The sequence below is a fragment of the Phyllostomus hastatus genome, unplaced genomic scaffold, assembly GCF_019186645.2.
Source record: "Phyllostomus hastatus isolate PE091 unplaced genomic scaffold, TTU_PhHast_1.1 phas_contig_10, whole genome shotgun sequence".
Taxonomy (NCBI): domain Eukaryota; kingdom Metazoa; phylum Chordata; class Mammalia; order Chiroptera; family Phyllostomidae; genus Phyllostomus; species Phyllostomus hastatus.
Genome location: NW_025333499.1, coordinates 1,233,329 through 1,247,959, shown reverse-complemented (window position 1 = coordinate 1,247,959; position 14,631 = coordinate 1,233,329). Strand labels below are relative to the sequence as shown.

At 45.5% G+C, this 14,631-nt stretch overlaps 1 protein-coding gene across 2 annotated transcripts in view; it reads left to right on the top strand.

Annotated features, from left to right (window-relative positions):
* The window catches only part of GNL3L (G protein nucleolar 3 like), a 47,048-nt gene extending 32,836 nt beyond the window's left edge, over nucleotides 1-14,212 (top strand). For both annotated transcript variants that reach the window (XM_045832844.1, XM_045832853.1), the window contains exons 9-16: nucleotides 819-963; nucleotides 3,055-3,142; nucleotides 3,660-3,834; nucleotides 3,921-4,063; nucleotides 4,281-4,417; nucleotides 6,194-6,321; nucleotides 12,158-12,362; nucleotides 13,875-14,212. In XM_045832844.1, coding sequence (XP_045688800.1) covers nucleotides 819-963; nucleotides 3,055-3,142; nucleotides 3,660-3,834; nucleotides 3,921-4,063; nucleotides 4,281-4,417; nucleotides 6,194-6,321; nucleotides 12,158-12,362; nucleotides 13,875-13,957 — 1,104 coding nt within the window. In that variant the 3' untranslated portion in view covers nucleotides 13,958-14,212. The remainder of the gene's footprint in view (nucleotides 1-818; nucleotides 964-3,054; nucleotides 3,143-3,659; nucleotides 3,835-3,920; nucleotides 4,064-4,280; nucleotides 4,418-6,193; nucleotides 6,322-12,157; nucleotides 12,363-13,874) is intronic.
* Nucleotides 14,213-14,631: the final 419 nt, after the last annotated feature.

Genomic DNA, 14,631 nt, shown 5'->3' with positions numbered 1-14,631 from the left:
CATTTTATATTTCCCTAAACACTGACAAATTGCACCCCTCAAGTGACTGTACCATTTATCTCCCTGCCAATGGGGTAGATGGATGTGTGAGAGGGCCTATTTCCTTCTGTGCTTGCCAACATTTGATATCATTAAATATTTTAATCTTTGCTAATCTGGAAGACATGATATCATTAAATTTTTTTGACTTTTTGATGGCAAAAATGTAAGAATTCTTTGCTATCAGGTTTCTTTTAGTTGTTTTCTACTTCAAAGTTATATCTCATTAACCTGTTTCTTATTGATGGATATTTAGGTTAATTTCAATTTTGCAGTGGTGTGGTGGGTGAGTAAGGAAAGAGACAGATGGAAGGGCATTCTGGTCAGAGGAGGTGGTATCAGGAGTAAAGAGATGGAGGCTGGAATGGCCTTGTCCTTTGCAGGCAGGGGTGATGGGCATCGCTGTTGTGCAGACGAGGGCACCAAGGCCCTGAGAAGGGAAGCAGGATTTGCTGGGCACACACCTGTGAGAGGAAGAGTTGGAAGTCCATTCTGGCCTGGCTTGAGGCTAGGATGTCATCCTCTTCCTGCTAAGGGCAGCAAGAGACATGTGTAGGCAGAGGCAGGGACAAAGAAGGCAGTGGAAAACAGAATTTGTGGGTCTCTGAGGGCAGTAGAGAAATGGCAGATGTCTAGAACCTGGGTGAGAAATCTACTTTGGGCTGGGAATCTCTACGATCACAGACAGACCCTGAAAATTTCTCTGAAATTTGAAAATCTGGGCTCACACCACATCTCTTCCACCTGATGCCTCTTCTGTAATATCCCTCCTTTTCTAGAATCGTTGCAGTGTGCCAGTGGAGCAGGCCTCTGAGTCACTGTTGAAGAGCAAAGCCTGCTTTGGAGCCGAAAACCTCATGAGGGTTCTGGGGAACTATTGCCGCCTTGGGGAAGTGCGCACCCATATCCGTGTGGGTGTTGTGGGTAAGGAGGTCACAGGGCTCTTCCTCGGCAAGGGGCTTCTTTGGGGGAAAGGATTCTGGAAACTTCATATCACCTTTTTTGGGGAAGAGTGAAGCAGTTCAGTAAGGGTTTCATGATTTGTAATTTGGGTCAGCAGACACAGGAACACATACTCAGAATCACTACTGTGCACTGAGTTTTAGAACCATGGACCAAGTATACGGGACTAGGCTTGGAGTTGACACCATCTTATCCTACCAGAGCTGGGGGAAGGAGTGGTGAACATTTCCCTTTTACAGATGAGAACCCTGAGGCCCATAGATGACAAAGGGATTTGAAGGACTTAGCTCTGTGTGAGGCAGTGCAGAGCTGAGGCTCAAACCTGGGCCTGTCTGGATCCCAGGGCACCAAGGGAAGGATGGTAAGTTTGAAATAGGGGAATGGAGAGAGACGGAAGTAGACCATCAGGGAGAGGAAGTGAAGTCAAGAGAGAAGGACATTGGAGAGAAAGCTGGACATTGAGAAAAAAAGGTATAGATATACATACCTGAATAGGCACAGAAAAGGAATTGGGAAGCCAAGTGGTAAGGTTGGTGGCCAGTGGAAAGGGGAGACAGATTTAAACGACTGAGGCATGCAGAGTGATGGACATATGATCAGAAAGAAATACCAAATGGACATAGAGACAGATGTGCATAGAGTTCTGCAAGGAGAGACATAAGAGGGCTAAAGACACCACATGTATATGGAGAGGCAGACACATACACATACCCAAAGAATGAGAGACAAACAGGGACAAAGAGACAGATTTAGAGACATACATGTAGAAACAAGCAGGAACAAAGATGGAGACACAGGAACACACAGGCCTATGCACACATATAGATCCATAAACACAAGTGCGGACCCACATGTGTAGAGCCAGAGGAGGCACCTCTAGAGACAGACAGACCGACTGACCCAGGAGCAAAACACATGCAAACCAAGCCCTTCCTACACACTCACCCCAACTCTGCTTCTTTCAAGCAAATAGAGTGAAAGAGAGACACATGTGCCCAGATATACTAGGCCCTCAGACACAGCCACACACCCAGATTCACAGAGACAAATACACAGACATGTCTATGATGAGATAGATATATATGCATAGAGAAGAGAGGGAGAGAGGGGAGAATTAGGGAGGGGGTTCGGGACGGGGAGAGAGAAAGAGACAATGAAACACAGAAGAGCATACATGAAGACAGACCAGCCCACTGACAGAATGAAGGTGAGTGGAGTTGACATGGAAGAAATTATACAGAGAGGCAGAATTGGTGGGGTGGAGAGGAGAAGAGAGGACAATGGCTACAATGAGAGACAGTGAGACAAACTGGTAAAGAGATGCTTATAAACAGAGATGTACAGAGTTGTGATAGACTGAGTAGGAGAGAAAGTAAAATAATGGAAAAAGCACATATTTAGAATGAGAACAAACAAGGTGCACGTGTGCATGCAGACACACAGGGAGAGGGAGAAGGAAATGGAAATATGTAGAGAGACTTGCGCGCATACAGGCACATCTGTGAAAGAGCAGTAGATGTGTAACTTCTAGGACACAGAGAATTGTGATAATGTGAGACCCTGGAAGGGAGAAACAAAGACATCCACAGGTCCGGAGGTGCTCATAGATGCCCAAACAGTAAAACACTACAAGCAGACAGCTTCTCAGAGAAATAGACATCTGGAGATGAGCCTCCCACCCCTACCCTACCCCGGTTAATTACATACCAGTACAGACAGTTTTCTGTTTCATGGACACTTCCCAGTGTGCATCCTCTGTTGGATCCTGTCACAAAGGCTTTGCATTGAGCACCTTTCCCAGACTGGTTATAGGTGGGAGGGGTCACTTCTGGAGAGAGAGACACATTGACCCAGTGTGTTTACAAATGGAGGGGAGGGTAAGAAGGCCATGTAGGGACTTGCTCAGGGCCTGGGGCGGGAAGGCAAGAGTCCAGGCTCTGATTTCGGCTTCCTTGTGTCCTGGTCACTGCCCTGGCCTGTGCCTACACACAGGCTGGCCCAGGTGTTCCCGAGGGCCCTTCCTGCACTGAGCCACCTGCCACTCTTTTGTAGGCCTTCCTAATGTTGGGAAGAGCAGCCTGATCAATAGTTTGAAGCGTAGCCGTGCTTGCAGTGTGGGAGCCGTTCCTGGGGTCACCAAGTAAGCACATGCCTGCTCCCCCACTTCCACTGACTCTACCTTTCCCCCTACTCTCATGCCTTCGGCCCATGCCCCTTTCCTTATTTTGGAGTAGCATCTGATTCTTCCCTGGTCATGGGAGTCTCATTAGTAGTCCGTATTTACCTGGTACACCCTAGGTGTGGTCTATGCACCCAGCTGTATGGCCCCTCCCTGTTAGTTCCTTGAAGCCTCCTAACAGCCACACCAGAACAGGCTATGAATTAAGCAGCTTGACTTCCTAGGTGAAGCAACTGAGGCTCAGAGAGTCAAACACTGACCCACGGTCCTGCAGTTCAGTCCCCAGTGGCAGGGGCTAGACTAGACTCAGTTCCAGGTCTGTAGGACCCCAGAGGCTCTGGCCCCACATCTCTCCACCATCATCTGTATGCCATGCACTCCTCACACCTTCTCCCAAATGTGTGCCTATAGTCTAGAGGATGCCAGACATGTCTGGACTCATCAGTGTCCTGCATCTTCTGATATCTCTCCTGCGCAGGTTCATGCAGGAGGTCCACCTGGATAAGTTCATCAGGCTGCTGGATGCACCAGGCATTGTCCCAGGACCCAACTCAGAGGTGGGCACCATTCTGCGCAATTGCATCCACGTTCAGAAGCTGGCAGACCCCGTGACCCCAGTGGAGACCATCCTGCAACGCTGCAACCTAGAGGAGGTATGCAGGGCTCTGGCTCATGTACTACCCCAATATAACGGCCCTTTGTTCTCCTTTGTGATTTCTTTCCTTCCTCTCTTTACCAGATTTCCAACTATTATGGTGTTTCTGGGTTCCAGACCACTGAGCACTTTCTGACTGCAGTGGCCCAGCGCTTGGGGAAGAAGAAGAAGGGAGGCATATATAATCAGGAGGAGGCAGCCAAAGCAGTCCTGGCTGACTGGGTGAGGTGAGGAGGGGTAGGAGGAGGGGTGAGGCTCCATGAAGTGACTGAGTTGTAGCACTGTGAGTCGGGTTAACCAATGACTCAACCTCTTGTTCAGAAGCCACCGGCTGGGTTTGGTTGTTCACCCTCACTGTTTCTGACTTGGGAACTCATTCTGTCTTTGATTGGTGATTTGCTCTTAATGACATCACTACCAATTTCTTCCCACCTCCTAATACAGTGGGAAGATCAGCTTCTACACACTTCCACCAGCCACCCACACTCTGCCCACCCATCTTAGTGCTGAGATTGTTAAGGAGATGACTGAAGTCTTCGACATTGAGGATACAGAGCAGGCCAACGAAGACACCATGGAATGTAAGTGAGGGCGAGTGGACTGGCCTATGCTGCACTTGGTCTTGCTGTAGTGGAGCCACATGGACCCGACAGCAAATTCTGTATTTGATCTCCCCCTTCTCTGGCCCTACTCTGGCTTTCACAAAATTGTTTAACCAGCTCTAAGCTTAATGCTTTCACCCATAGGGTGGAGAATTCTTATTTGGGCCATGGGGAAGTTGTGAGCTCTTGGTATATAGGGAAGAAAATTAACACAGTACTGTGTACAGAGTGAGTTGTTCAGGAAATGCAAGCTTCCTTTTCCTGTCTCTTGGGACCTGGAGTGGACTGAGACTCTTCCCTCAAAAACCCCTTCTCCTGCTGCCATAGGCCTTGCCTTAGCCACAGCATGTCTAATTCCTAGATTTTCATTCTCACCTCCATTGTTGAGTGAGGCATCTGAGTCACAGACAGGTGATATTTGCTGAATGATGCATAGTCAGTGGCAGGCAGAGGTGACATTCAAACCAGCTTTCCTGCCCTGTTCTTGAAGATTCTCCCAGGTCAGAGTAGCTCAGTGATTAAAAGGATGGACTGCCTGGATTCAAATCTAAGTTTTGTTTCTTGTTAGCTGTGTGATGCTACTACACAGGTTACTTCACTTCTTTGTGTCTCAATGACATAATTTGTAAAATGGGGACAATAACATCTATTCATTATTTAATATATAAAAACAGAACAGTGCCTGGCATGCACATATATATTTAATTACTTTCTTGGTAAATATTAGCTGTTACTGAACCATGTGGCTTTCAAAAACTCTGGAAGAAAATTTGTTTTCTTCAGATACCACCATTGGCAGCCCTGGCTTACGGCTCCTTCTCTACCCTACCAAAGAAAGGTACCCAGTGCTCTCTGGGCCTGTCTGTGGACACTCTGGGGTAGCAGAGAAAGCCCTGGCTGGCCTGCCTTCTAGTTTCTCTGTTTTTCTTAAGGACAAATAGTTTCCCTTCTCTGGGCCTGTTGGTGTCCTTGGATTACAAATAAGGATAAGAGAACTTGACTGCTTTAGAGTTTATTTCCCAGATGGCTTTGGGCAAGTCAGCCTCCCCTTTCTGAACTTGACTTTCCTCTTGTATTTGGGGGTGGTTGGGAGGAATTCCCACTCCCATTCTTACAATGATGCTTGGCCCTGGCTGCATATGAGGGCAGGAGGGGCTCCGCCACTGAGAGTGGACTTGGACAAAAGATAAAAGTCTGGGCAGTTGAGAAGAGGGAGAGGTTACCAGTGAGTTTCCTAAGGGAAATGGCTGTACTATTGGATCTTGAAGAATGACTAGGGATTAGCGGTCCAGGGAAGGGAATGAATGGAAAGGACATTTACAAGCAAATGTGAGGGTGGTGTGGGCCCAGACAATGGACGCATTTGCAGTTTGCAAGGGAGGCCACCTTCAGGCAAGGGGCCAGAGGGAAGGAGAGAGCGGCCTGGTCCTGGGGAGGGCATACCAATGCTTGTCATTTACAGAGCTGTGTGTCAGGTGAGCACATTGCAGGCAATCTTCTGCTCTGACTCATAGCAGCTCTGTGTCATAGGGCTTGTGGCATTCTCATTTTCCAGATGAGGAAGCTGAGGCTCCAAAACCAGCTCCCAGCAGGTGATTGCCCTACTGTAAAACCCATTCTTTTAATCCTTTGTCCTACGGCCTCCCTCCTGACTCCCCTGGGCAGTGTCTACATATCCTTTCCACTGAGGTCTGACCAGGAGGCTAGCAGCAGGGTGGAGCCAGGGCCCTGACAGTGGTGTTGGTTGTGTTAAAGGTTTGGCCAGTGGAGAATCTGATGAGCTATTGGGTGACATGGATCCGCTCGAAATGGAGATCAAGTGGCTCCATTCTCCGATGATGAAAATAGCAGATGCTTTGGAAAATAAAACCACCATCTGTAAGGTACTTGTCTCATTTCTTCATGGCAACCCTCTCTATTTAGGGCTCTGTGAAGTGGTCTCTCCCTTCTATCTAGCTCCTATGAGGTCTGCCTATAATGGTGGGGAGATGAGCATTGTTCATTTGTTCCCTGTGGCCTCCCTGGGCACCTGGTGGGTTGCATCCTTTGGTAAACAGTGACAGGTCCAAGGAGGAGGCTTGCTCTCTCAAGCAGCTTTCCTAGCCTGGTTCTAGCCCAGAGAACAGGTATGCCTGTCTAGCCACCTAGTTGTTCAGGTGGCAAAGCTGGGTATCCCTGATTTTTTCTTTCCTCAAGCTAGTATCTGGGATCTCATACACAGTTGGTCACCAAGTCTCATGGCTTATTCCTCTTAAGTCTCTTGAGAAGCTGTCAGCTTCTGTCTGTCTCTACCATTCCTATAAACCAAGTCTAAATTTCCAGTCCTTTGTCACCTGGACATGTGTCCCTTGGTTTCTTATGGCCCAATCTGACCATGTCACCTCCCTTTTCATGGCTTCCCCTCCCCTGTTAATTGCTCCCCAGAACCTATTGGACTAAGTGTGTTGTGCTCTGACTCCTGGAAGCTTTTTCAGCCTCCTCTTCTGCCGGTTTCCTCATCTCTGCCCTTTGTGAGGTCATACTTGAGGGTGTTTCAGACACACATATCTTCACTGTGATGGGATACACACAGGCTAGGGGTGGGGGCAGAATTTGGGAGAACATGGATCTAAGGACCCTAATCTCTACTGCTTGTGGGTCAGGGAAGCCTCTTGAGGGCTGAGGAATTCTCTGAGGGAGGGTGTGGCAGCAGTCTGTGTATAGGGGCTCAGCCTTTGCTCATGCCAAGGTCCAAAAGGGTGAAACTGGGATGTTTGGGAAAGTTACTAGGACTAGGGCTGTTGGGTGGCTGGAGTGGAGTGGAGGCAGGGAAAGATGAATCCGGAGTCAAATCACACAAGGCCTTGAGTTTGACTTTAAGCCATGGGTATTAGGAAAACCCTGAAAGTTAGTTATTTTCTTATGGGTCAAGGAGTTTTATTTTTTTCCATTTTGTTTATTTAAAATATTTTCTCTTATTTATTTTTCGACTAGGTAATACATGTACCTAATATAAAATTTAAAAGGTACCAAAGGGTATAGAGTGAAAAGTGTCTCTCTTCTGCTTCTGTCTCCCAGCTACTCTGCCCCCTCCTTGGAAGCAGTCCCTATTAGTAGACTTGAGTATCCTTCCAGAACTATTTCATCTTTATACACACACACACACACACACACATATACACATAAAAGCAGATACAGAGATCTATTTTAATTCAAATAGTAACATGCTATTCATATTCTGCATTTTGTATATTTCACTTATGAATTCATCTTGTAGATTGTCCCACATGATTACTTAAAGAGCTATCCTTCATTTTTGATGGCTACATAACATCTGGAAGAATTTCTTAAGCAACATGGTCAGGTTTGTTAGAAGAATTACTCTGGCAGCTGGGGTAAAAATCAGGTAAGAAAGAAAGGGGTCAGGTGGAGGCAGGGAGTGTAGGAAGGAAACCGTCATCTGCATTCTCTAAGAGATGATGAAGCTTCACTTCTGGTCAAGATGGCAGTGTAGGCAGACATGGCTCACCTCTTTGAATAATTACATCAGAACTACAACTAAAGTATAGAACAACCATCACTCAGAACCATCAGAAATTGAGTTGAATGGAAGTCTGACAATTATGGAATTAAAGAAACCACATCCATCCAGACTGGTAGGAGAGGCACAGACATGGAATGAGCTGCTCCCACAACCACATGGATAAAATTTCAGGAGGTATACCTTGGGAGTGAGGAGTCCCAGGCCCACACCAGGCTCCCCAGCCGAGGGTTCCAGTGCCAGGAAGATTAGTCTCTATAGCTTCTGGCTGCAAAAACCAGTGAGGATTGAGTTGGTCAAAGAAACTGCTGGACCCCTAAGCAATTCCTCTTAAAGAACCCACACACAGACTCACCTACTTAGACTCACTCTCTCTGAGCTCCAGCACCAGGGTAGCAGCTTAAAAGGCACCACTGGCATACAGGGAGAAACTGAAGTGTCTGGCATCAAGGCAAGGAGAGACCATTGTTGCTTTTCTAAGTCCTACCCCCACAAAGCCAGAAAGCTAATGCCAATATCTGAGACTCCATCAACCTGTCAGGCCTGCCTTGGAGATCCCCAGACTTCATCCCACCCAATTTATGACCCACCCTTGCGTCTTTTCCATAAGAATGGCTGGTCTTGGATTATGTTTCACAACTTCCTAAATCCTCTCAAACAAACAACAGCTGGCTTCAGTGAGCCTGAGGCTGGAATTAGCAGCAGCCTGTCTAGATTCAGAGCTTGGCTTCACCTGGGAATTTCCAAGCCCAGCATGTGTAGCAGCCATCTCAGATTGCTTTGCAGCTAAGCAGGGTGGCCCCAGGCAAAACACAGGTTGGGAATGACCTTGGCCTGTACCACCTGGGAAACCCCAGGGCCAGTGCACCCAGTGGATAGCTACAGTCCACGTTGGAACACCATGACCCTGTCCCTGCACAGCTGATCCTCTACAGAGGGCAGAAGTTGGTGGTCAGTGGTCACAGCCAGTCCTTGCAGCTAACTGTCCTGGGTACATCCCTCCCATTGATTTGCCAACAGCAACCAAAACTCAACTATGAGAGGAAGATATACTCAGCCAACATGAAGGGAGCATCTCAAGTATGCAGCCTGGGTGATAAGGGAGGCTGTGCCACTGGCCTCTACAGGACACCTAGTACATTAGGACACACTACCAAGACACAGAGTCATAATACATAAAAACAAACACAGGGAGGCTGCCAAAATGAGGAGACAAACATGGCCCAAATGAAAGAACAGATCAAAACTCTATAAAAAAAAACTAAATGAAATAGAGGTAAGCAATCTATCAGATGCAGAGTTCAAAACACTAGTTATGAGGATGCTCAAGGAACTTAATGAGGACCTTGACAGCATAATGATGATTCAGTCAGAAATGAAGGGTACACTGATTGAAATAAAGAACAAATTACAGGGAAACATCAGTAGAATGGTTGAAGCCAAGAATGAAATCAATGATTTAGAGCATAAGGCAGCAAAAAGCAACTAATCAGAACAACAAGAAGAAAAGATAATGTTCTGGGACAACTTGAAGAGGTCCAACATTCATATCATAAGGGTGCCAGAAGGAGAAGAGAAAGCCAGAAATTGGAAATCTACTTGAAAAAATAATGAAAGAAAACTTATCTAATTTGGTGAAGGAAATTGACATGCAAGTGCAGAAGCACAGAGAGTCCCAAACACGATGTATCAAAAGAGGCCCACCCCAAGACATCATAATTAAAATGTCAGAGGTTAAAGATAAAGAGAGAATTTTAAAAGCAGCAAGGGAAAAGAAATTAGCTGCCTTTAACAGGAGAGTTCTCATAAGACTGTCAGCTGATTTCTCAAAAGAAACTTTGCAGGCTAGAAGGGATTGGCAAGAAATATTCAAAGTCATGACAAGCTGAGACCTACAAGCCAAGATTGCTCTACCCAGCAAAGCTATCATCTAGAATTGAAAGGCAGCTAAGGAGCTTCCCACACAAGAAAAACTAAACGAGTTCATGATCATTAAATCATTATTATATGAAATGTTAAAGGAACTTATTTAAGAAGATCAAAGCTATGAATAATAAAATTATAAAAAATACAAATCTATCAACAATTGAATCAAAAAAACTAAGCAAAGAAGAACAGAGATAGAATCATGGATACAGAGTGTTTTGATGGTTGTCAGACGAGAGGGGTGTATGGGGAAATGGGTGAAGAGACGAGGGGATTAAGAAGTACAAATAGGTAGTCACAGAACAGCCATGGGGATGTAAAGTACAACATAAGAAATGGAGTAGCCAAAAAACTTACACACTTGACCCATGGGCATGAACAGTAGTGGGGGGATTTTTTTGATGGAGTGGGGGTTGCTGAGTAGAGGGAAGCTAAGGGGAGAAAGTGGGGACAACTATAATAGCATAATCAATAAAATATAATAAATTAAAAAATAAAGGTGAGGTTTAAAAATAAAAGATGATGGAGTCCACACTGGGGCAGTGGCAGGATTTCCAGCCATTCCCATCCTCACTTTGTTTCAAAGGTTCCCCTGGTGCTTATAGGAAGATCAGTGTGAAGTTGTGTGTTTAAGGGCATCCCCTGATAATATTTCTCACTGATCCCATAAGCTCCAGAACAAGCAATTTTTCCTCAGGGACCTATAATAGTTCCCCAGTATATACTAAAAATAGTTAATATGTGTGTGTACATGTATACATATGCATATATATTTTGTGTGTGAACACATACATGTGCTTAGAATGGTACATGGCACATAGAGAAGTTTCTGTTACTAGCTTTTACAACAAACATGTACCTTCAATTCCAGGCAAACAGACACCTTTCTGGGTGCCCAGGTATGTTCTGTGCTTTTCAGTGTTTAGTCAGGAGTGACTCTCCTATCAGTAGAAGTATGTTGATCACCACCATTCCCTCAACTTCTGCCACTTACACTGTGTCTGTTTAGTTGGCTCTTACTTACTCTGACTTGTAGTATTCTTGGTTGTATCCTTTTTAGCCTGGCTTCTTGAAGATGGGACTGCATGTGACTCATTTCTCCAGTATGTCCCTGCACAGCGCTGGGCACAGAATAGGTATCAGAAGACATTTGTTAAATTGACTTAAGACCTTGAAGGGTCACTTGAGCAAAGAATCATTGTAATATCAATTGTCACTGATTAAGTAACTCCCCTTTTTAATTTTCTTTTTTTATCTCTGTATATATTTTAATAGTTTTTGGTTAACCAGTTTTTTTTTTAAGATTTATTTATTTTATTTTTAGAGAAGGAAGGGAGGGAGAAAGAGAGAGAGAGAGAAACATGATTGTGCGGTTGCTGGGGGCTGTGGCCTGCAACCCTGGCATGAGCCCTGACTGGAATCGAACCTGCAACACTTTGGTTCACAGCCCAGACTCAGTCCACTGAGCTATGCCAGCCAGGGCTTGGTTAACCAGTTTTTAAAAGGCATAGCACAGCACAATAATATACTTTATCTGATTCTCCCAAAAGCCAAATTTTTAAACAAGACAGTAGTATAAAATTAAATAAGCTTATTATGGTAAAGTAAGTTTTGAAAACATTCTCACCATGCAAAACCAGACTTTAACTTAGTTATTACATATAACCACAAATATTTTATCCTGCCATTCGTGCCACTGGGTGAATTGATGATGTCTCCTTGAGAATCACTGACTGATTCTATTGTCAGACACAGGCTAACCTTCAAAAATAACGGTACTCACATGAGAGTAGTTCACCCTCCCTTTTACACATTAGCCTCTGCTCAGTAGAATAAATCCTTCCTCAACCCACACCACAGCCAGAGGGTGTGGAAAGCATGGTTCTGAATTCCCCTAGTGGTCAGCTGGCCCTGTGCTGCTCCTTGGCCAGGCTTCCCTTGGTATGGCTGGGAGAGGAGGCCTGCTTTGGTACATGCAAGTTCTCCCCATAGGAGAATTTCAAGAAATGTGCCCAATTAAAGAAAATGTGGGAGGGTAACACTTTTTCATTTTATTTGTGAAAGCCATGCAAGCTCCCCATTATCCACCCCCTTTGACAGATGATCAGAATGTGGCTAAGGGGTTAACTAAGCATCTGCTAGTCTATGGTGGAGCTAGAGTTGGAGCTAAGTTCTGCATGGTTCCAGTCTCCCTGTTCTTATCTAAACCTGTTCCTGCCTCCTCTGCAGATGTCTTTGGGGGCCCAGACCTCACTGCTTTTCTCTCTCACCAGACTGGAGAGCTCACTGAGTATTGCACTAGTTCGAACCATCATCAGAAGGGGTGGGCTAAGCGCAATGTGGATGACTGCCCCAGGAACGTCTGCCCAGTGGATCGCCGCCCAGTGATACAGAGGATCATGGAGACGGACCCCCTGCAGCAGGGCCAGGCTCTGGCATTCGCCCTGAAAAATAAGAAGAAGATGCAGAAGCGTACAGGTGGGGTTACCAGACAATACCCGCGTGCTCCAAAAGGGTCCACCTTGGGCCTTGATTAGGGGCTCCTGAGTGAGCACCTCCAGGCAAGGGTTAGGGAGCAGGGATGGGTTAAGAGGCTCCCCTATGGGCACAGTGGTTCTCAAACTTGAGGTTATTTTAGAACTGCCAGAGGACTTGTTAAAAGACAGATTTCTGGGACCCACTCCCAGAATTTCTAGTTGAGTAGGTTAGCCATGGGGAGTGAGAATTTGTGATTCTAACTGCTTTCTATGTGATGCTTTTGTTACTCCTCTGGGGACTACAGTTGGAGAACACTGGCCTAATTTGTGATAACCTCCAGTTATTTATCAGATGCTTCCTATGTAATGGGAAGCTTATAGGCTATATATAATGTTTACTTTACCAATAGGCAGTATATTCAAAATCCAAATTGTAGAAAAGGATATGCAGTAAAATGTCTCCTTCTAATCCCTTAGTCATCCAGGCTGTCCTCCCAGAGGTGACTGTTATTTGTTTGTATCTCATTCCTGAGATAAGTACACAGGCAAACATCTACATACTTTTTATTCTCTTCTATACAAATGCTGGTCTACTGAACATACAGTTTGCCACACCATTTTACATTCAATATATATATTAGAGATATTTCCATGTCAATTTGCATGGAAATTTCCTCCTTCGTTTTAGTGGTGGTCTGTTGTGTGGCTAACACATTTATGTCTTCATGCTATCCTAATCTCCACTAACTCAGTGCAAAAGTCTCACTTACATTTGATAAGTGAGGAAACAGAGCCCTACAGACATTAAGTGACATACTCAGGGTAAGACAACTAGTATTTAATGGAGCCAAAACGAAAACCTAGGATTGATGGGCCCCATAAATTCTGTTTTTTGAACTAGGTTGTGTTTCTAACCATTCACTCTTGGCTTGGTTCCACACGGAGACCTGGGAATCCTGAAATAGCCCTGGAACTCCTGGTGTTATTGGGGAGTGGGGAGGAAAACAAGAAAACAGACATTGACAAAACAGAGTGTTCACCATGAAGATACTGAAAGCACAATGAAGGAGCCTAACCCAGTCTGGAGATGGTAGTGAGGTAGGGGTGAGCAGAGAAGGCTTTCCTGAGGACCAATAGGGTGTGGCTGGAGGATGGGAAGTGAGAATTTAGGCTCTAAGTCCTTACTGTCCCTTTGCTTTGAGAGCCTTGAAGGTAATGACAGAATGCTAGTAAGTTCAGTTCAGTAAAAAAATGGATGTTTTGATTCTAGGAAAGGATAGAACTACTTGGAATTCAGTGAGTCTGACATTCTAAGGTAGAATCTGTGTTGGGGCGATCATTTCACACATAGACAAATGGATCTTCCTGAGGTTGAGCAGCAGCTGCTAGCAGCCCACCAATTTTATTTAATGTTGGGGGTAAGTGAGCCAGTTTGGGAGTTTGGTGGAGCTCCTGCAGGACCCCTGTTGACAAGCCAGCCACCAAGTGACTCCCCACATTTCTCCATCTACAGATAAACTCGCCAGTAAGCTGTCTGATTCCATGATGTCTGCCCTCGACCTCTCTGGCAATGCTGATGACAGTGCTGATGACTGATTGACTGATCTCACCCCTTCCACTCTCCACATGCCAGTTCCAGTAGGATGGGGGAATACAGATGAAATAAAGTGGTTTGCTTTTCCCTGAAGCACCTGTATATTAAAAGAACCCCTCCACCACTCCTCCCCTGACACTATTCCCTCCATGCTCCAGGGGAAAGAGTCCCAAATAGCTGGAACTGGCCAACCAATACCCTTTATTTAATCCCCACTGTGTTTTACAAGAGAAATAAAAGCAATTAATGATAACAGATCTGATGCTAACAATTTATCCCCCACCCTGTAGGTTGGGCTGGTTGGGGGTGTGGGGGTCTGACCCCTTACCAAATCCTCTTGGACACCTACCGAATTTTTTGGACTGTAAGACTCACCAGACCATAAGATGCACCTAGGTTTTAGAGGAGGAAAATAGGGAAAAAAAAGTTGAAGCAAAAGATGTAAAATATTTAATAACATAAATAACATAGGCCTCCGTGCCGCCCCCCCCCCCACCAGTGAGCCTGGTAAGCTACGTTTGGACTATAAGATGCACCCCCCCCCCCAATTTTGGGGGGGAGTGTGTCTTATTGTCAGAAAAATATGGTAAATATGCAACTAGAGGCTAGGCTGCTGGTAGACCTGGGGGTCACTGGGAGCATGATGATTTCTTTACCAGTCCACAACAGATCTCAG